The sequence below is a fragment of the Triplophysa rosa genome, linkage group LG17, assembly GCF_024868665.1.
Source record: "Triplophysa rosa linkage group LG17, Trosa_1v2, whole genome shotgun sequence".
NCBI classification, from domain to species: domain Eukaryota; kingdom Metazoa; phylum Chordata; class Actinopteri; order Cypriniformes; family Nemacheilidae; genus Triplophysa; species Triplophysa rosa.
The window spans coordinates 12,104,897-12,129,083 of NC_079906.1; the positions used below are offsets into that span (position 1 = coordinate 12,104,897).

General features: G+C 39.5%; 1 protein-coding gene across 3 annotated transcripts in view; it reads right to left on the minus strand.

Annotated features, from left to right (window-relative positions):
• Window positions 1-292: 292 nt before the first annotated feature.
• Window positions 293-24,187, minus strand: part of ccser1 (coiled-coil serine-rich protein 1) — an 89,773-nt gene continuing 65,878 nt past the window's right edge. For 2 of the 3 annotated variants that reach the window (XM_057356715.1, XM_057356716.1), the window contains exon 10: window positions 293-4,317. In XM_057356715.1, the coding sequence (XP_057212698.1) occupies window positions 3,793-4,317 (525 nt within the window). In that variant the 3' untranslated portion in view covers window positions 293-3,792. The remainder of the gene's footprint in view (window positions 4,318-24,187) is intronic. The other variant, XM_057356718.1, reaches the window with a different exon arrangement.

The following is a 24,187-nucleotide window of genomic DNA, read 5'->3' on the forward strand; positions in this document are numbered from 1 at the left end:
TGAGAAGGATGACATTAATTTTCCCTCTTCACCAGGAATCAAGGGCAGGACACTTAAACTGCTGCAGGCTATCAAAGAAATGGCATTTTCCTGCCTAGTTTCCTAGAGATGATGATTGTAAAATGTGATATTGCTTACAGAGTATTCTCTGTGTACATTAAAAAGGATGTCAAACATTAATGAACAGGTGTCTTGATGGTGCAGCGCTGGCAAAAGTACTTTACAGAAGGCGTAATGTGGAAAATAAAGACTAGGGCTTACAAGTTATAGTTTACGACAGCCATTTGTTTTTGAAATATCTGTCTTTAATGTGATTGAATATATTACACAGTGAAAATTATTGTTAACAACCAGAGAGAGGGAAGGACATGAAAACAATATTTAAAATCTTATTACAGTTGAAATCTCATAAAAGTGCCGTTGTTATGTGAACTCTGTACATACTTCAACAAAACATTTCAACATTTAAAAATGATGATTTTGATGTATTACCAGAATCTGTAATGAGGACACATTTTATACACAGGTTGAAAAGCCCAAACAGACAAAATAAGAGTTGATATTTGTTTTTCAATTTTACATAATAAATAAGGCCAAACAAATATCTATTCAATGTGTTCACGAGTTCAGAAATGTGACAGCACAGTCACTTGCTGTATCGACATGTGTAAAAATCCATGAGTTCTTCCTCTCGCTTGCTTTCTCCACACAATCTCTTATATTCGAACCCATAAACGTCTATTCTCAAGTCATGCCGTGCATTTAAAAGCCATGTGCAGGCTTAGCAAAGAACGAGGATCGTTTCTTTCTCTCGTACCGCTCGCTAAACATCCAACAGTCCCACACAGAATTTAAACAGTATTGCTAAGAGCTCAAACACGGACTGACTTCCAGCAGCATCTGCCCTCATGAGGTCCTTCCAAAATCACGCAAGACAAACACGTTCTGGTCAGGGGAGTGCGATATGAGTAATAGTGTGACGGAGCCAAAGCTTTTCTCTCCAAGGGCCTGATCGCACATAAAGCTTGAAGTAGGTCTGAGAGAGAGAGGGATTGGGATAGAAAGCGATGGCATTCCCAGCGGATCACTGGAATTGGAGCAGTGGACCTCAGGGAGCAGACCTGCTGGATGGATGGCACTCGGTTTCTTTAGGGTTTCCTTCTCCTCCACGTGTCCTTGCTGTAGCTCCTGATCCGTAAAGCCGGGTCAACACCGTCCCAACATTACATCAATGTTATCCCAACGCTGCGTAGATGAGGCCATTACTTCTTTCAACAACTCATCCACAGACTGCACTTATCTCTATGTGTATGGCAGCCTTACATGTACAGTATTGGAGATGTTAACACATTTAGTTGCGTTTTATTAGTCTATTGTATTAAACTGAAATCAAAGTCTTATCTATATGTAAATGGGAGTTCCCCCCCCCAAAAAAATGGATTAAAGGTGCTGTAAGTGATTTTAAAGGAATGGCACTCAGAAAAATCTGAGAACACAAAATCAGGTGGACTGAAATATAGTATCACAATGATAGGCCTACATAGTATTTGGTTCTTTCAAGTTTCAACAGATTTGTTGTTTTGCCAATCAGAATTTCTTCTGCCTGTCAATCATTTTGCACATTCACAAAGAAAACCAAAATTCATTTAAGTTAAAGGGACAGTTCTGCCAAAAATGAAATTTCTTTCATCATTTATTCACCCTAATGCCACGCCCAACCTGTATGTCTTTCTTACTGCTGCAGAACACAAAAGAAGATATTTTGAACAATGTTGGTCAACCAAACAACATTGGACCCCATTGACTTGCATTGTATGGAAACAAACCAATGAGACATTTCTCAAAATATCTTATTTCGGGTTCCTCTTAAAAAAGCATTATATACAGGTTTTAACCGCATGAAGGTGAATGATAACAGAATTGTCCGACATCATCTACAGCACCTTCAATATAGTGAATGTCTCTACAAGAGGCTTTACAGAAAAGTAGAACAATATCTTTCTTCAAACCCAGCTGCCTTGGAAATCCGTCTAATGATCTACTGTCCGGCGAAGGCAGCAATGTTTATTACTTAAGGCTTTATCATTGAATCTCTCCACAAGGGCTGTCAAATCAGTTTTAGCTTAAAATCACTGTACAAAAGAATTCTCTTCTTCCATTACTGTTCGCAGCCAAAGGAAACAGGAAAAAAGCAGCTTGCAATTAGAAGAGGCTAATGAGTGTTAAATTCCCTAAAAGGGGTCTGACAACGAGAGGGTAATTCTCACCAGCAGCAAGATGTTTGAAGCGCTCTCTTCCACCGAGAACTGTTTGGCAATATATGCAGGGGTCTTGTTTACTGGAGTCGTGTTTACTGGTGCAAAATATCTTGCTGGGCTGGTTATGTGACCCACGATTACAAACATTACAACTGATTAGGCTTAATCTAAAAAGACAGTTTGTGATTGTGAGTCCGGGTTAAGACTTGTAAATGTTAAATGGTTTTGAAAACTGTTTTGAAAGTCAATTAGCCGTTTTTACATGGTCCAAAATTAACTTTTGTCACGCTGACATGAATCGGTCTCTGTCGATCATACCCGTCACAAAAGGATGAAAGCTATTGTTATTGTGGTGGCTTAATACTTAGTATTTCATGTGGTACCACATGGAGGTTTAATGGAGTCTTAAAGGGATAGTTGACCCAAAAATGAAAATTCTGTCATCACTTACTCACCCTCTGGTCATTTCAAACCTGTATTATACTTTCTTTCTTCTGCAGAACACAAAAGAAGATATTTTGAAGAAAATTGGTAACAGAACAGCGCCAGCAACCATTCACTTCTATTGTATAGACACAAAACCAATGCAAGTGAATGGCTCTGCAGAAGAAAGTCATACAGGTTTGAAATGACAAGAGGGTGAGTAAATGATGACAGAATTTCATTTTTGGGTGAACTATCATTTTAAATACAGACATAGTAAATAGAAAAGTACTTTTTGGAAGTGTTCATGTTCTGACAGGAATTGAGTATCATTTTAACAATTACAGCAGTAGAAAAATGAAGCAACCACTCCAGTTTTGCTTTTATACAGAATGTATTGTGCCAATTCCAGTCCAACTTTTTTTGTTATTTGGACCCATTTGTTTCCATTTCCTTCAAATAAAAAACTATATTTTTATTTGGAATTTTGGAGAAATGTTGTCACTAGTTCACAGAACATAACAAAAATGATTCTTTTACTTCAACACGCACCTATAAGAAGTACATTTTGAAAACCTCAAAATAGTTTTGGAGTGGTCTCTTATTTTTTGACTAGCTGTACTTTGAACTGCAACATTAGAGTTACATTAAGTTGACTAGCCGGCCAAAAACTGACTGGCAAAACCATTTTAAGTGTTAATTTTGGACCTTGTTATCATCTTGACATCCCTCAATTGCACATACTTGTACCTGTATGTTCTGCAGGACTGTACACTATAATGATCTTACAAGTGAAAAAGTCTATCCAAAGTATTTAATACAGTAGAGCAGCGTGTACTATTTAAAAAATGTAGTGCAGAAGACGGATTGGTTTTGACACAGTATAAATGAAGAATTTCACATCTTAATGAATAGGTAAAGTCCTAATGTACAGTTAAAGTCTAGCTGAGATTTAAGAGGAAAAACAGTATTAGTTACTGTGCAGAATAACTGAGTACATGTGGTTCTGAAGGTACTCGTGGTCACATCGCTGAGAAACTGCACCAAAGTTGAGTGTGTGTGTGGAGTTTGTATCCGTCTGAGGCTTGTGTCAATGTGTGTGTGTGTTGTCTCAGCCATCCTGCTGAGCAAGAGCTTGCAGTTCAGCTGTATGCAGAGAGTGCTGTAGGAAGACATTTTTTCGGCTGTACATATGTAAAGACAGTGGACCACGGGGCGGCTGTCCCAGACGGCCAGTAAAGGAGGACTGAAGCCTGGGCAAAGGCCCCCGCTCACTGCGAGGTCCCCTCTCGCTGTCTGAAGACAAGCTGCGTGAAGGACTGGCCTTGCCGGGCAGACTCGTGATGCTTCCTGCAACCACCCGAGGGATCTGAGACGGCCCAGGGTGATCCGTCTTCCAGGTCGCGGGGACCTCAGATGATGTCTGCCCACCTTCAACAGCTCTCTGGCCCGGTTCTCGCAACCCTCCCCCAACTTGGCTCACCGAAGAAGTGGCGCAGGCCCGGTCCTCACAAGCAGTCGCCCGCTCCGCCGCGGGTCGCCCGTGCTGGTCTGCAGCGAGCGCTCGTGCTGGCCGTCGCTCCCTTGTGAGGCTGCTGCTGTTGTTTTGGCCTGTTGGTAGACTTGGATGAACTGCCTGTTGAAACAAAAGATGGGAAATTAAGTCATTTAATTCGCTGACATTTTGACAAAGCCTCCCTGGCTTTCTACAACCTTTTCTAATTGTTTCCAGACCAACTGGAGCTATGCCTTTTTTTGGGAAGAGAAGGCCAAAAGGCACACATTGCAGGGAGGTGGCACAAGAAATAAAGTCTGGAGCCTAGGAGCACGAGCCACCTGTTCATTTTCCACACGACGCTGCCTTCTTACATAACCGCCTCTCTTACTCACAATGCTAAATGAGTGTGGCACACATATTGCGCCATTGTTTGATTTATATCTCAACCTGGCGGAAAGTAATACTCTGTTACTTGATGGTAATCGGCACTTGACGAACTGAGGAAAAGCTGATTAAATGTGATGCGGCTAATGCGAAAACATCAGCTGTGACGTGAAATTGAATTTCAACTAGAGGAAGTAATTGAATTGTTACGTTATGTGGCAGACTGTGCACATGGGGAAACACGTGCGGACACAGGGTAAAAAAAAAGTGGATCGTTCCTTAAAGAAATAGTTCACCCAAAAACTAAAAATCTGTCTTTATTTATTTACTCAACCTCGAGTTGATCCAAATCTGTATAAATTATTTTGTTCTGATGAACACAGAGAAAGATATTTGAAAGAATGCTTCCATAGTAAAACATATTACAATGGAAGTCAAAAGTACCCCAGAACTGTTTGCTTTCCTACATTCTTCAAAATACCTTTTCGTGTTCAACAGAACAAAGGAATTTATAAAGCAATTTTGCATCTATGGTAGTCAATGGTGGCCAAGAACTGTTTGGTTACAAGCATTCTTCCAAATATCTTTCTCTGTGTTCATCAGAACAAAGAAATGTATACAGATTTGGAACAACTTGAGGGTGAGTAAATAAATACAGAATTTTCATTTTTGGGTGAACTGTCTCTTTAACGCGAGGAAGAGGTTCAGGACGATTTATAACGTCAATCCAAGTACGCGGTAAGTGCATTAGATGGTGACCGGGGTGGGGGTGATGGAGATGGTGACCGGGGTGGGGGTGATGGAGTTGGGTACCTGCTCTGGAAAGAGGACAGAGATCCACACGTGCTCAACTACAGAGTCATCCGGCGGAAAACTAGCCAGTAGAGTAAATCAGACTGATTTAAGAGCCGTAATCCATTTGGGTCTTTATTAGCTTGTGAAGAAGCCGGTCCTGAGCTAATGGCACGCTTCTGTTAAAAGCCCTCGGGCTGATTATATGCAGTAGGCTGGATGTAGCAAGATTCAGCCTACTCATTTTCCACACTTCAGCACACCTACAAACGTGTACGCACACTCCTGCACAAACACACACTGAACACGTAACCATCGTTGTCTGAGCCTCGGGCACTGGAGAGTAATCCCTGTGTTTTATGTATAGTACTGGACTGATAACTGTGGCTGGTGTATAGATATCTGGTTGTGTATTTCCAAAAAAATAAAATCCACTCAAGCAAGCACAGCCCATTCTCATCTTCTGTGAAAAATAATATGTTCAGGGAGGAGAAAACATCGAGCGGCACGTCTGGTCTGCGTCTCGACAAACAAGAATGTATTTCTTTGATGTTTATTTTTTCCTGGAAACATGTAAAATAAATAGACCTGACGAATAGCCTACGTCACAGACGCTGAGATTTTCTTAAATAAACACTGTCAAAGAAGTTTCAGAGTTTCTCTTCGGAGTTTGTGCGGAAACGCCATATTTAACTCATGGAGCATACTGGGTACACGGTGCACGCTATAGCCATTCATCTTCCAGAATTTGCATTACATAACAACTATACCTTTATGTTCACTTTCGCTCAGACAACAACAGAGAGAGGAAACAATTAAATACAGCTTGGAGTGCAGTGAGCTGCTGTGCTTTGTCACTGTCTACCACACACCAGACTCTACATTCAGCCATGAGGGTCTGAGAGGTGTGTCAGCCTGTACTTCCTGAAACTCCATCCATCTGAAGTTAACATGATGAAGAGAGGCTTCACAGAGTGAGGAAGGAGAGACAGACAGATAATAAGAGAGAGAAACAATGAAGTGAGGCATTTTGGGGAGGGCTTGAGGACAAATGGATATCCTCTTAACCTGTGAACAGACCGACAGGTCTAAATATTTTTAAATGAGCTCATTGGGTACCACAGCTGTCAATCACGCTGGGGTATCATGACAGGTAAATGTCAGCAGTTGATGCCCATACCAGTGATTTATTTTACAATTCTTGAAAGCAATTTTAACCTCTTTTAAATTCAGGTGCAAAATATGTACCAGAGCTGAAGAGGTTAATACAGCAAGATTCGCTTAAAGGAAAACACCACCGTTATACATATCTGTCCCGTCTCAGTGCGTGCACTTAATTGCTCTAGCGCGCGGCGCCACTATGTTAGCGTTTAGCTTAGCACCATTCATTCCTTGGGATCCAAACAGGGATGAATTTAGAAGCCACCAAACACTTCAATGTTTTTACTATTTAAAGACGGTTACATGAGTAATTACACGAGTAAGTATGGTGACACAAAATAAAACGTGGCAATTTTCTAAACGGATAAAAGATGATAACTATAATGTACGGCGGAAGAGCACTTCACAGCACTTCGACTTCGGCGCAGTAATATCATCACTCCTGAAAACTCCCCCGCTCCCTCTCCCTCTATTACTGCGCCGAGGTCGAAGTGCTGCAAAGTGCTCTTCCATTATAGTTATCATCTTTTATCCGCTTAGAAAATCGGCACGTTTTATTTTGTGTCACCATACTTACTCGTGTAACTACTCATGTAACCGTCTTTAAATAAGAAAAATATTGAAGTGTTTGGTGGCTTCTAAATTCATCCCTGTTTGGAACATAAGGAATGAATGGTGCTAAGCTAAATGCTAACATAGTGGCGCCGCGCGCTAGAGCGATTAAGTGCACGCACTAAGACGGGACAGATACTGTATGTATCAACTCGTCTAAGTTGAGGGAAGAACATAGTGACATATGTAAAAACGGTGGTGTTTTCCTTTAATAGGACTAGGTGTTATAATCCCACTATTTCAGCACAGTTTAATGCCCAATAGGACATTTCCCATGCCTTATGCACGACAGGGGGAGCAGTCAAGAATATGAAAGGAGGTCCAAGGTTTCACTGGGTTCGTCGTCGGGTAGGCATCCTTTGTGTTTGGGGGATCTATGATTATTGAAATACATAGCATACTAAACCTTTCCTTGCTGTTATCAGAGAGACATCTCGTGAGTTGTGTCCGATCCCATTTTCATCACATCCATTATCCTGGGTGAAAGATGACTTTTGGTGAGGTGCTGCTGATAATGCCCTTTGTTTGGTTCCCAACAATGCGACACATCGTCAGTTGTGCACCTTAGCATCATTGGGTGTTTTGGCAACCCTCAGCCAAGGGAGGCCCACCGCAGGTTGATCAGCCCTGGGTGTGTGTCGCATTGTTACATGGTCATCTGGTAGCCCATGCTGTGTCCATCTGCCTCAACCACAGCCAGTGGCTTCTTCTTTCCGCACCACTGGCCAGTTCTTAAGTATCCTCCACTGGACCTGTCCTCTGGACCCCACTTCCTGTGTCAGTTAGCTCATCCAGATTAGTGGCTGCAGCCTCAACAACACTTGCTTTGGTAGTTGTTCCACCTGTTCGGCGTCTTTAAGGTCTGCGGTGTAAAACCACCCAAGGCTTTTAATGGGTTTGTCCATGACCGTTGGTATAGGCTCGCCCCTTTATACAGAACCTGTCATCGGTAAACAGGCCCTTGACAATAGAAATGCTGCGGGATTTGCTGGGTTTGACCTCCATTGGTGCCCAACTAATGTTCTCCTGGAGTTTATACAGCAGCAGCTTTGTTCATGCTTTGGTTGTTGTGATGGTTGTCATGTCATCCACGTATGCCCCGATTGGAGGTAGGCGCAACCCATTTTTCAAACGTTCTCCTCCAACCACCCAACGCGATGCCCGGATTATTATTTCCATTGCCATTGTGAAAGCCAGTGGCGAAATTGTGCAACCTGCCATTATGCCAACCTCCAGCTGTTGCCAAGTGGTGGTACTATCCTGTGTTGTAATACAGAATTGAAGATCCTGAAAATATGCCTTAATCAGCTTTGTTACCTGCTCTGGAACGTGGAAGTCAAAGGCTGTCCACAGCAGCTTATGTGGCACTGATCCAAAGGCATTGGCAAGATCTAGAAAAACCACATGCAGGTCTTTTCTTCTCCATTTGCAACTGGTGCCAGATGATGTTAGCATGTTCCAAACATCCAGAGAAACCCCCTATGCCTGCCTTCTGCACTGAAGTGTCGATGAAGTTGTTACTCTTCGGAAATGCTGAGAGTCTATTGGCCACAACGTTGAAGAAAATCTTATCTTCCACATTCAAGAGATAAAGCAAAAGTAATACCGAACACAAACTTTTAAAAACTTTTATTAATCAATTAAAAAATGCCTCCTTACCATAATTCGCAACAGTAAGCTTATTATAGTGATTAATAAGTTTTGAATACTTTTGGATACAATTTCACAACGAAATGTCAGTTTGATGCAATTTATCTTAAACTCACGTAAAGGTAAGTAAAAAAGTAACATTATATTTTATGTTTCACAGAGAAAAGGCGATAGAGAGACAAGCTATGAATTGTAGCTTTAATGGTTTAAATTTTTTGGAGAATCTACTTACGGAAATGCAATATAATACATATAACTATGTCTTCAGAGGTGTATACAGACCTTACATAATAAAGCGTTCTGTTTTTATTATCTTAGAATGAGTGTCCGCGAGTCCCCTTACATGGAATTCGCTGTGTTGTTTCTACAGTAGCCCTAAATTGACAAACTGCTCTACAGAGCGTGTTTCGTAAATACATTATCTCCTTCGGCAAAGGAGCGAAAAGGTGACGACATCTTAGCCCTGTGTCAGCCACTGTAGTGCTTCGAAGGGGAGGGGTGGAGTGAGCCGTTGGTTGGAATTAAAAACCTCACCGCTAGATGCCGATAAAATCTAGTTTAACAATTTAAATGTAAAAACAGTTTTAATTTAATTGAAAATCAAGATACTAAATAAATAAATAGTGCTTGATGTTTGTGCAGTTAATTATTTACATTTAGATTTATGCATTTGGCAGATACATTAATCCACAGTGATTTACAGAGCATTCAAGGCATACAGCAATATCAAGTATTGTTAACATAAAAAAACTACTAAAGTAATCAAAGGTCAAATAAAACCAGCTAAATTACTGACACAGTGTTCACTGTGTGATTATTGGATGTAATACATTGCACTACACTGATTGGATGCATTCACAGTTGTTGCTAGTACTGAGGCATGAACTGAGACTGCATGACTAGATTATGACAAACACGCTCTGATCTACACAAGGACAGTGGGTCTACATCATGAGTAAGTAGAGAGCTACAGATTCTGCTGCATACAACTAGTCAAAAGGAAAAAATCCCTTGCATACCTCATTGACCTGGATTTTAACCTTTGAATCTTCTGTGTTAACGATGGATTTTTTAAAACGTAATACAAAAAAGCCTTTCAATGCTGCAGAAAGTCTGGTTATAATTTTAGTATTGACTTCTGACACTCCAGCTTAGCGCCCTGAGTCTTGCCGTGTCATGCGAGCACCGCTTCACTGCAGGGGGAATCAGAGCAAGAAATGTCAGCTCCATTTATGCGCCGAAACACTGATCGATAGAGAAAGAGTGATCGATATTTGAGGTCAGAAAAAAACCCTTCCAAAATATAAAAACAAAACAAGTCAAAAATGACAAAAACTGAAAGTGAGGAACTGAAAGGCCGCGCAGGGTGGGGATCACCGACTTTCAAGCAAATGAGACGATCCTTGTTCCAAGATGAATGAATGAGGCATCATACAATCATACGAGGGGGGTCTCTCCTCAACCACCACCAGTGTGCAGAATCCACCTGGATGATGCGACGGCAGCCACAGTACAACGGCGCCAGTGCGTTCACCACACACCAGCTATAGGTGGAGAGGAGAGAGAGAGATAGAGCCAATTCAGAGGGTGGGGATTATTAGGAGGCCATGATTGACAAGGGCCAGTGGAGGGGATCTGGCCAGGACAACGGGGTTACACCCCTACTCTTTAAGAGAAGTGCCATGGGATCTTTAATGACCACAGGGAGTCAGGACCTCGGTTTAAAGTCTCATCCGAAGGATGATGTGGGATGATGGAAGCTAGATTTGATGTGTGGAGTAACCGAGCGTACTTCAAAGCATCTCCCCCCAATGAGCCAGCTGTCAGCTTTAGGGAAGATACAATTCTTTATAGTTCTTGTCTTGTTCTCTATGACAGCACAGGCCCAGGATAAACAATAACGGGAAATATACATCGAGAAAAAATTTGAGGGAGCAAGTCTGAGATGAAGGGTGGAATGTAGATGTAAAATCATTGGTAAATTGAGTTTCTATCAGATAAGCTGGCAGATGTGTTCAGAAGCCGATGAGATTGTTGCAGCTGCATCACTGTGAAGCCACCTGTTTAAGTGCTTGAGTGTAACGCTTCACGCAGCCGCCCGTCACACAACTTGCCGTGCTCCATAAACTGTCAACGTATGGTTTTGGAATCAATATGATGAAACACACAAAGCAATGAAGAAACCTCAGCTCCTCACACTTGAGCTGGTATTGCTTGGCCATCATCTACTCAACAAATCTCTCCATGCAGAAAACAGGAAAAGCAATCACAGAGATCTGACGTCCTCAAGCGCTGCAGACAAAAATAACATGGTTCTCGGAGCTGAGCATCCCATAAGCAACCTGGCATGATGCATAATTTTCGCTCCATCTGGGCCGTGACGGCGTGGAGGTAGAACATGAGTCACGGAGCCAAAGGTCTGAGAGCCCTCAGGCTGTGTTGTTTTGCGCATCTCGTCCGCTGGCATCCATTTGCTCTGGTGTCACTCTGCGGAGAGGTGAGCTGTCATCCACTCGTGGCTGCTAATGCCGAGCCTGGCTGAGGGCTTGAGCGAAAATCGATGCGATGACCTGTTTTGCGCAGCCAGGTCCTAGACTTTTATGTCAGGTGTGAAAGTAGATGAGGACACGCATCCTCAAGCCAAATGAGTCACGTGCAATGAGACATGGAAGTCCTACCAGACCAACGGCTTAAATCCATGCGAATGTCAACATCTGCACCAGAGCTGAGCAAACAATTAAAAGGTGAACTAAAGCAACACGCATGATTAACAAGATTAAAGCAATACACACATGAATAGCATGCCTCATGTACTATCCAAAAGTTACTTCCGGTTCTCTAATTCGATTGGCTGGTATGTACTACTATGTAAACAGTAACAAAAAGGGATGGTTTACTATTGTCCTTCATGCATACATACAAGCATGTTTCTATTTCATAGACTTCTATCATTTTTATAAAGGTTATTGTAGTTTACTAAAACTAAAGAAAAATCTTTTAAAATAAATGAAAATAAATCCATCAAAATATTGGAATAAATATTATTATAATAAATATAAATAATAATTGTAGTACCTATAGGTTTCCAATATTTAACTTAAATAAAAACTAAAACTAAAATAAATTAATCTTTAATAACATAAAAAAATAAATGAATAATACATCTACAAAAACACATAACAAAACTGCTAAATTAAATTAAAATTAACATAAAACCTAAAAATATAAAATGAATTACAATTCAAAATATTAATAAAACAAATCAAAATAAAATAAATAAAACTATGATAAATCAGGTTTTAGTTTTTTAGTTTTATAAACAATATAACCTAACTCACAGTCTAACCCAACAGAAAACTTTTGACATTTTTTACAATATTGAAAAATACATTACATTTGTATAGTGTTTTTACGAATGAGGACACCCCCAAATGGGTGTTTTTGCTCACTTCTGGCTAAAAATTTGACCCTAAAATATACACACATTTCTTTGGCAGACAAAAAGCACATTTCATGTTGCATAATTGAAAGTTTCATAGAATCATTTCACAACATAACATCTTTCTCAAAGTGGAACTTCTCGCAAATCTGATATAAACTTTTTTAATAAAGCAATTCTGATTTGAATTATTAAACATTGCATGAACAAAGATAAATGTTCTCAGCTGCATTAGCCTGTACCATCTCTGTTACCAATGTTTCTTGTATGAGTATTCTGTCCGGCATTCGAGATCAAATAAAAGGTGTATGCGTTTCTCTCACACACAAAAACACCAGTGTGAAAAGTCCAGCTTCGTCTGACCCACTAAGTTTCCTCGAGGCCCTCATCTCTTTTCAGTGGTACACAGACTGCTGGAGGGCTTGCCAACTTCACAGCACCTCATTTCTCACACCAGTACATCCTACACCTGCGTCAGAAACGCACATTCATCCCCTCTCTTTTCTAAAGGCCTTAAGGCCATCAGCCTACTCTGACTGGACTAAAATGCATCTTTAAAATACACCCTCAACTCAGCCTCTCTGATATTGTTTACTCGTCCCGGGGATATCTTGAAATGAAGGAAATTCGACTTCCTTGCGAGCTCCAACCGGGTGGAACATGCTGGCAGAAAAATATTTTACATTTCCAAGTTTACAAATTTCTTTCTGTAGTCTCGGGCCTGTTTCATGACAAATGCAAAATCAGCATGCATATATTTTGGAACTCATTTAAACAGGTTTGAGTATTCGTACTGCGTGCTAAAGCCTAGATGGTGCTTTATTGTCATTGTGAAGAGAACAAGGAAGTTAAAGAAAGCCTGTTAGCACCCAAGATAGTTAATAATAATAATTCTCGATGTCCAACTACTGATTACCCTTCTATAATAATCTATGGTCAACATCAGCCGGAATGACTGGAAATGAGTTGTTGCTTAGAGGAACACATGGAGAGCAGAGGAGTGAAGAAGATAAGAGAGGAAAAGAGCAGACAGTCTCCTAGAGTTAACAAAAGCAAAAGAAAGAGATCACTCTGTCCTTCACTGGCTCTCCTGAGCGGAGCTGTCAAACGTCACTCGCTGTCGGCTGAGTGAAGAGAACGCTGGCCCTGTGGACGCCTGTCTCCAATCTAACTCACCTTGAGGGCTCTACAGTCAGGGCCTCAGACACGTCAGTCTAACTCAAAACACGGCCCTTATTAATTACCGCTATTGTATTCACTGACACACAGAGCGGATAAGAGAGAGAAAAGAAAAGAGGAAGCTGGACACGGCTCCTTTTACACCTACAGCCAGCCTCCACCACCATTTTCCGTAGTACTGCCACTCACATGACTGCATGAGCCGATGGTTATGTTTGCAAGATTCCTAATACTGTGTTTAAATTGTAGTTTATGTAACCAGAATACTGTAATTATGCTCATAAACAAAGTCACCAAATCTCACCAAAGACCTTACGAAAATTTACCATGGTTTTACTACAGTTAAAACCAAAAAACCATGGTTACTGTAGTAAAACAATGGTTATCACAAAATAACCATGATTTGAAAACCATAGTAAACGATGGTAACTGTAGTAAAATCATGGTTTTGCCCCAAGTAATCAATGCACCAAAAAACCATGGTTACTACACTTGTACCACAAAAAAAACATGGTTAATTTTCGTAAGGGTATCGCTGCTGTCCTTCGGAAACATTGTATCTCCATATTTTGTGATTTTTATTTTTTGCCAAAAATCATTATTAGTCACCCTTTATGTTTGTCACTGGGCTTTTACCAATAAAAAGTATTAAAAAGTGCCTGTCAACTTGACACAGTATTTAATCATTTGACAAGTACAGTGTTTTTTCCATTTCCTGAAAAAGAGCGAATTTGGACATTCAGAAGGACAACGATTATATGTGAAATACAGGTTTACAATGTGGACCTGTGTCAAAAATGACAATAAAAGTGAATCATTTATGTACTGCAGCCAATATTGTTGTGTCATGGTGATTGGGATGATCAGACAAAGAGAGCGATGTTTACAAGGTTTACACCTTTTAAATCGAGCAACTAATGGCTCACTAACAATGCTCTCTGGGTATCAGGCTGAAATAAGACAAAGTACATCAAGTAAAATAACACACTTTCCCATAAAAGTGAGATATACAGGGAAATAAAGACAAAAGCGATCCAGCTTCAGTTGTTCTTAAAGAGCCATTAGATAATCAAGCAGCGTGAAAGATTTAAACCATAATTCAACACTTCATTTACTTTTATTCTGCCTTTTCTACAGGAAAGGAGGATGAGAACGACTTATCATGGCTGAGAAAAAAAATATATATACTGTAAGTAAAAAAGGTGGTAGAAAACGGAAAGATAAAAGAAAATGTATGCATTTTATATGTACAGTATGTTAATGTATTTTGACAAGAAGTTCACCCAAAAATGAAAATTTTGTCATCATTTACTTACCCTCATGTCATTCCAAACCTGTATGACGTTCTTCCGCAGAACACAAAATAAGATATTTTCTATTGTATGGACACAAAACCAATGCAAGTGAATGGGTGCCGGTTAACAATATTCTTAAAAATATATTTTGTGTTCTCTGGAAGAAAGAAAGTCATACAGAGTAAATGATGACCGAATTTTCATTTTTGGCTGAACTATCACAATAAAATACATTCGTTACTGTACTTTACATGTAACATTGTATTTTTAATGTTTTTTTTAAAGATTTTATAGAAAACATGTCTCGAATCTGTTATGTCTTAGGATATTAAGATATGAATTAATACTATTGAAAAAAAATCCTATTTTATCTATTCCTCCGGTAATTTTAAGAGAAACATCTGAGAAATACAAATTTTCTCTGGGCTTGTTCATTAGGTCATACTTTTCTAAAAAATATCCATAACATTAACTCTTTTTTCAAATTAATAGATTATTTATTATCCATTAAGTCCATTAAGTTTTAGTCATTATAAATGATACATTTCTCCATAGTTTTATGACTAACTACAGTAACCAGAATTTGCTTTACCTCATACTAAACTACAACCCATACAGTATATGCACTGCCAACTGTTTCTATAACATTATAAAATAAATCAGCATTTCTACCATGTTTTATTTCTTTAAACATCTTCATAAGGACTAGCAGTTTAAAAGAGGAGGCTGTACACTCTAGTTGCTGTGTGGTAAACTCGATAACCAATCAATATTGCTAAAACCTCATAAACCAGCTGTTGTCCTGTGTTTCACAGTGCCGTTTATAATGAAGTAACAAATCACCTCTCATTTTAACAGTGGAAAAAAACGACAGACAGGACACAAGAGAACCTTTTATCTCCGTTCTGTGATATTCCGAGAAAATATTTCTCCCCGTAGATGCTGAGACTGCGTTCACCCGTTTCTAATTTGGATTCTACGCCCAGAGTTAATTGGATACAAGTCCAAGTCAATTCTCAAGCAGGAGTTACATTTTTAGGGACCTCGCTATTGAATCAAATTAATTTGAGTCACGATCTACTAAATCATTTTCACCGCTCAATTTTCCAGCAACAGAGAGGAGCAACATTTTGGAAAGTTAGCCTAACAAAATTTTCTCGTAAAGGCTCAGTGAAGAAAGCCGTACTAAAACAACAGTCCATATCGTGTTTGATATATTAATTGCCTGGCATTCGCAAGACTGCGTTTGCTCTCCAGTGCTCTTAATATTAAAATGTATGGGTGGCCTGCCTCATTGCAGACGCTCCACACAAACCAAAACAAAGAGAATTTATTCCTATCACATTTTTTTGATCTGCATATTACTTTTCCGTATTCGCCGGCAAAACATTACGACTGTGCACCTCGGGGCAGTTCCACATGCAAAGAAATTGTTCATTAATATTCATGTTTCAGCTCTTTTCATTAATGCTGCACTAAATTGTTATATGAAATGCAGAGGGCTGTGGCCCTCACATTCTAAGAGATAAAAAATATTCACATCCCCTAGCAGAAGGACCCCCAACGTTTATCTGCGTGGGTCCCATCGCGTTCAGCATGGAGCGGGAAAGACCCCGGCTCACGCTGAAGTGGCCCTCGTGGCGTATAAGTGAGTCACACTGCACCATGAGACTGTGATAGTGGATCTGGGAGAGGGAGCCGAGCGCTCGCGATGCACCTGCCCTACTTTGCTATGACTAATGAACCCGAGGTGTCCTGAATCTGTCCACTGGTTAAGAGGGAGGGGAGGTGCAGATTCGGTCCCTCAGCTGGGCCTGGCCTCTAACTGCAGAGTAGTGATGGATATGCAGTCTCATCCCTGGGCACAGGGCTAGGATGGACACATGCTAGCGCACACACACACACACACACACACACACACACACACACACACACACACACACGCAGGTAACAATCAGCAAGATGCTGCATCAATTAGCAATGCTGAGTGGGGGATGACCACACACGGGGAGCCACATCTAACTAAAGAATGACACCACACAGACGCCCTTCATAACACAACATTTTCCTGAAACCGTCCTGGCAGCTTTGTTTGTCGTAAAGTTGATCAAATAAAGGAGGATGTTTGTATCAGATGTTGATGTCTGTCTTCATTTTGCTCTTTCCTCATATCACTGCTTGTTCTATATGGTGAAAACCCTCCGCCATTAAGCAGCAGTGAAATTCTGGAGTAAATAACATCATCAGCTTCTCTTACCCCCGTCAACAAACAACGCTGTGCTGTGATATATCGTCCTAATGATGTGCTTGAGGACACCGAGTAAAATACTGAAGCAATAAAACCTCACACATGTTCATTTGCCTTCTTCATGCGACAGTAATGTGAACTTAATAAGCCAAGTCTTCATAGCCTTGACTTTTTTTCACTTAAAACATAATTAGAGGAAAGGTATATCTAATACAGCCTGGATGAAAATAGACCCTGAAGAGTTGGAGAACGGGAGTGTGTGCAAACACAAACATTTATGTCATAATGAGCGTTGAAAAATGACTTTATGCGTGAGGTGATTAAACATGCTCTAGGACGGTACAGATCTAATCTATTTGTCGTCTTGTATACTTTCGCACAGGGTAATCTTTCGGGAACATGCGCAGCTTTAAATGAAAATTGTGAATCTGATCTTTCATCTACATTCTACAGGCACATTTAATCTGTTCTTATCAAGCATCGAACATAAATGCTGTGATGGCTCCGAGATAAAGTTTATTTTGATTTGAGCCCAAAATACTTCAGTTGCTTTTGAGATTATTTTACATTGTGACTTATTGGCTATGCTGAAAAAGAAAAGCTCTAATTTTAGATACAAACAGATGTCGTGGAGATTTGGATAGGATTTTTTCCAATGCGAGCCAAATGAAGTTAATTCTATTTCCAATAAATGCTATTGCATGTGACGAGGGAGGCGGGAAGAGAGCCGTGAGGGAACGATGCGAAGCCGGTGGCGCGAGTGATAATGAGTGTCAGCTGTGCGTTACACCGGTCTCGCATCTCTCAAGGAGGAGCTCCGGAAGCATAAGAGGAGGAGCAACAGGAAGGTACGACGAGAGTTCCCTCACGGCTCTCGTCCCGCCTCCCTCGTCACATGCAACTTTTGGCACAATTGCTCTTTAACTCAATATTACAAAGTTTAAATATTTTAAATACACTTTTTATAATATATACACACTCATATAAATAATATCGTCGCTGTCCTTCTGAAACCTCGTACTGTATGTCCAAATTCACAGTTTTTCAGGAAATGGAAAAAACACTGTACTTTTTAAATGATTAAATACTGTGTTTTCAAAGTTGACAAGCACTTTTGAATACGTTTTAATTGGTTAAATATTTGCAAAACCCAGTGACAATTATAAAAAAAATCACAAAATATGGAGATACGATGTTGCAGAAGGACAGCAGCGATATATAATTTTATTTAAATATACAGTAAGTTTTAATAAGGAATTTCGTTAATAATATAACTTTTCTATAAGAATCCTTAAAGTAATAGTTCACATCTCATGTCATTTCAAACCTGTATGACTTTCTTTTATTCTGCAATACACAAAAGATGATATTTTGAAAATGTTGGTAAAACTGGTTCACATTGACTTCCATTGTATGGACACAAAACCGCTGAGACATTTTTTCATTTAGTGTTTTGCAAAATAATATTCATACAGGTGAATAAATGATGACAGACTTTATATATTTAGGTGAGCTATCCCTTTAACTACTTCAACAATTTCTTCAACAAATTGATTTCAACAATAAGAATAGGCCAATATGAGAACTGCATTGTAATTGTCCTGTCAAAGTATCTTTCATTCTGCTCCAGAGCCAATACGCCCTTTTCACAATGACGTCACTTAACTTACGCCTTTTCGCAAAGCAGTGTATCATAACATCCGTCTTGCAACAAACAAGAAGAACTTCCATTTTGCCGTCGTGAAGGAATTTAACAACAGTGGAAAAAAACTGACAGAACACGTATTCAAGTACTTATCCTAGCAACTTCGCTAACACAAAAAGAAAACAAAACACTTACCTTCATAATCAAACAGGTCCTGTTCAGCAAAGAATTTGTGTCCTTTCTCTAGCTTTGATCTTGTCGTTAGCAAAAATTTGTCTGCAAGACGTTGTACATCATCTAGCCGTATTTGTGGCAGATGTGCAAGGGACTTGGTAAACTCCATTCTGAGGCGCTAGCGGAAGTAACTTCTTTTTCTTCTTGAGTTTTACAGGCGGTTGGCAAACCAGCTTATAGGTGCATTACCGCCACCTTATGAACTGGAGTGCTAGCGGAAGTAACGATACACTGCTTCACAGCAGAACGGAAGATGCGTGACATCATGTGAAAAGGTCGTATTGAGAGAGAGAGAGTTGCATCTTTCGTTCATGATTCGTTCCATCTATCATTTGCAGCTAATTTCAATCATTTAAGATTTTTTTAAAGATAATGAACATGGAACATAATTTCATAACTAGCGAAAATAAAATAAAATCCTTATGGCTGGCCTCTATGTTTTATTCAGGACCATCATCTATAGATTAATTTAAATACATTTACAGTAAAAGTCACAAACTCTACTGTAAGCCCAACTCGTATGTAACTAGGCCACCCAAAACCAACCAGAAACTGCTCAAGGTGCAATCCACAGCTGCAAATCTTTTTTTTAGCCTCCAGTGCTCTGAGGGCTATAGAAGAAAAAGCACACTGCAATGCCTTAGACAGGTCAGTTAAAGTAGATTCCTCTCAGAAACACAACTCGGCCACAGATCTACTCTGCTTTGAGTCCTGCACTGCCCCAGCCTCTCATCTCTCTGACGCATATGAGATTTTGCCACCCAGCTTTTCCTCTGCTCTCGTCTCACTGCAGTCTGAGGAATAACACAGCGCTAATTCATTTCTAAATCCAGCCTGTTCTCAAACCTAAAATCACCCTTTTGATGAATGTGCCGATTGCGGTGGATTTCAATTATGACACTCAAAAAAAAAACAGCATGAAAGTATTGTCAGTTAATCGGTACATAAGTACCGCACAACAACTCTGTTGTACATTTATGATTCGAACTAATGGATTCTTGATTTCCCAAGCTATAAATAGCAATCGCTAATTGAATTTAAAAGGGAACAACAAACTATCTGATCAGTTTTCTCAACATTTTCATGTTATAGAGCAAAAAATTGGGCCAAAAAGGGACAAACCAAGCCATTGGGTTAAATTAAAGGGGTAGTTCAGCAAAAAATGAAAGTTCGGTCATCATTCACTCACCCTCAGATTGTTCCAAACCTGTCAAAAATGTATTTGTTCTGGTAAACACAAAGGAAGATATTTGGAAGAATGTAATGAATCAAACAGAGCTCATGCCCCATTAAGTCCCATAGTATTTATTTTCCCTACTATGGCAGTAAATGGGGGATGAGATCTGACAGAATTTTAATTTGGGGGTGAACTGTCCCTTTAACCCAGAAAATATTGAAATTTGACCCAACAATAAATTAAAACAACCCAGAAATTTGTGTTGAAACAGCTAAGTTAATTTATAACCCACTGGTTGGGTTCATCTATTTTTGACGCAACGCTGGATTGAGAATAACCCAGCATTTCTTAGAGTGCATCCCGATCGTTTAGAGAAAACCAACAAACCCGAGAACATAACAGAGAAGCAAACCTATCAATTCAGAATCCTGTTTAAAATGAGGTCCATGTAAATCCACTGTATTCAAAAAGTACATTTACCAAAGTCATATGTAGGCACGCAAACGAATTAAAACAAACAATTGTCAGATTCAACCTTCAGGGAGCGCACTGCCGTGTTTTGCAACACCCCTTCACATAAGTGTGTCTAAAAACATGAATAAATAAATAAAACTGTGATGCACTGCGTGGCCGTATCAGCAGTATTTCATACATGACTGGCCTTGTAAGATACTGGCAAGCTTTAAGAGCAGTATGGAGTGAGCAGCAGGTCATGTTCTATATATGGCAAGACTGGATAGCGGCTGGAGGCGGGAGCCGAGCACAGCCCCCATAATCCTTTAAATTCAACATGTAAATGTACAGTTAACTTAAGTTCCTCAAGCTAACCTTCCAAGAGTTATGAAAATGCATATGGGACACGAAAGTGGTGCGATACAGATGGGCCGCGCCTCTCTGCGTACAATCTAAACTGAGAGAGGATCACAGGCTTGACTGGCAGACTGGAGCAGGGCTGAGGAAAGCGGTTTTGAGATATCACAGCGTGGTTAAGCTACAGATGGCTGCGTGAGGTTTTAATGGGATCCATATGGAGACAGGTAACCAGCGCGGCAGTTCGTTTAAAACTCAAAGATGTGCGCTACATCTCTGGATGACAATACACCTGGGTGAGATTTGAAAGACTGCAAGAGAGAGATAGAGAGAGAGGATCGTGTAAGGGCTCGTTTTTGTTCTTCAGATGGTGTTAATAGGACGTTATACATAAGGGGAGAAACAACAACAGCAAATGGCTGTGTGATTTAGACCATAACCTCACCAATAAATAAATGCGGCACACACGGGACTTGCAAAGTGATCCTGGCAATTTAAAAATAATGATAAAACGGCACACAAAACGCTGAATTCATGAATAATCAGCAGTAAAGTTTTGCATGAGGATTGCATAAGGACAGAGACTAAAAACTCGACGAGCTCTTTTGTTCCTGACGCACACGCATACCATCGCACAAGCAATTTCAGGGATCATCAGTGAGGAATTTCCATACTTGACGAGTTACGTAAAGTTAAACTAATTTTTCACCAGTTTACCCTTCACTCAAAAAAGTGAGACGTGATATAATATGCATTAGGGGTGGGGAGAACATCAATACATCATGTTACTGTACTGATATTTCTAATATGTATGTGAAAATATGTAAAAAAAATGCATAAAAATAATAATAGATGAGAGTGGCATTCAGGGCAAGTCTTTTGAAACAAACAATGGTATGTACGGTTCATTTTTTCGGTACAGCTCAAGAAAATCCACTCTGAATCAATATTAATTATGGAATATCCAAGACTGATGAAAATAAGTGAAAGATTGAGTTACATCACACGTTAAAATAATACCACACACTAACCAAGAAGGTATCTCTATCACAATCCACACATCAATATAATATAATGACATCATATTGCCAGGTCCCTGCCGATTCCCACCCCGATACTGTACGTATGTAGACTCCATAACAAAAATAAGCCAAAAAGCTCACTGCCCATTTTACTGATGATTTATGCGGGGGCTTCCATTTCCTCTTTAAAGGAATCACTATAGAAAAACCGAAAACCACTTTGTATAAAAAACATACTACAGCGGGAACAGACCTTCGACACTTCAACTAAAGGTTATTAAAAGAACAATCCTGGCAAGAGAACATTTCCTCAGGGGTGCAGAATGAAAACACATCTGTCACTCGCTAAGCTTTAATTTAATGTTAAAATTCACTTTATTTATCCGATAGCATTTGGCCACTAAAAGTTTGAGGATAAGATGTTGATGTGCAAGCTGAATTATTAGTGAATAAATGAAGAGTTTATTTGCAAAAACAGATTCAATTTTCAAAAATCATGTTTTGATATATGGTATTTGATATTATGGTATATACGCTGTTTGATTGATATTACATGGAATGGACAATACCATTTTTTTTTAAACGGAGTTATCCGTTTTTGCAAATTAACTCTTCAAATGTTTATATAGGACACTTCAGAAAACGTAAGCAATGCTGATCCAGCACTGGTCCAGAAGAACTTCCTGTTTCAGTTCTTTAACACTACACAAACGCTTGAACGAAATACAACCAACAGAACATTTATAACCAAATCAAAACGTTAAACAAATATCTTTGAGATTGAATTATATATGTAAGATTTAAAAATAAAATAAATAAAAATGAAACCAGAAGTGCTTCTGGACCAGTGTTTATGTCTTGTGAAGTGGTCTATACATGCCGTGTATACAAAATTGCATAGACTCTGTCAACAGGACAAAAGTCTGGAAACAGAGTCATTCAAATGTTATTATCTTGAAACATGAAAAACAGTAATAAAGTCATTAAAAAGTATTAAAACTTAATGAGAAGAATAAAGCCAGTCAAGTGTGTCTAAACTATTGGTAGTAAGAGTCCACTTGTGAGAAAGTTATCAATAGAGTCATAACAATTTTAATGACGGATAGTAGAAAAGTGACGCCATTAGTATCAGGTTAAAATCTCTAGAAACTGCTTAAAAATACAATACTTTTAACCTCAGTGTTCGACATTTACAGACAGGAGATGCTAGGCATACCTACGTGGCAGGTAAGCTAGAAATCTTACTTTAGAAAATGTTAAACCAACTGAATATAATGAGTTAATTCACAACTGAGTCATGTCCACATGACTATCTCGGCCTTTACAGACAGTCACAGAGTAAATAGAGAGTGCATTTGATCAAAAGTACTCCATATCACTAAAAGCAATGTATGCCATTCCTATGAAGCATATTTCAGCGTATGACAGCAATATTTCACAACACATAGCAACACACGGAAGTAACTTATTATGTAAAATAACAGACACATGATATGTGATATAATGGTATCTGATACCATTTGACTCAACAAACAGGCCTTCATACTTCACTTCTGTCCAAACTCTTTTAAATATTCATTTAAAGGCATGACTGCGAGTCACTTTTCTCCCTCTAAGTCAGCTATTACCTCAATGCCACAGTTATATTTGTCATGCTATCGCTTGGGTTGACAAACCCTGTCAGTCATCTTTAGCGGGGCAAATCTGTACAACATTGCTGCAAGATGATTGCTCATTTTCTTTCTTTTCTTAGTACACTACACAAACCCAATATTTAATACCAAATGCCAAGTTTCTGATATCATAAACGTAATTCCATTACATGTGCCCTTGAGTTTTGACAGCGAGAGTATCGTAAAAGCCTGGAGATCGTAAAGTACTTTAAGCAGCACTAATTCCTGTGGTTTGGCATTTTACCTGTGGAGGAGGGTACAGGCCGTGGATCAATAGAGGCCAGATTTTGGCATCTCTCCATAAAAGACTGCCAGCGAGCAGGACTCACGGGCAACTTCCTGAATTTATGGAACAGTTGTCCCTGTATACCTCTGCACAGTGCCGCCGTCTACCAATTTTCCATTATAAGAGGTCCAGCTCACTTTTGACTCGCTTGGTGGGATATGATTAAATACACTAAAATGTGGTAGTTCGTTGTATATGAGTGTAAAATAAGTCTACAGTACTTAACAAATGTACTGAACAATCTGTCATAATAATGAAAAAACATATACTGTATATATAAATGTATAATTTTTTTGGAGGATCTATTGACAGAAATGCAATATAATATACATAACTATGTCTTCATACATCGCGCGGGTCCCCTTGCATTGAATTCACCATGTTGTTTCTACAGTAGCCCT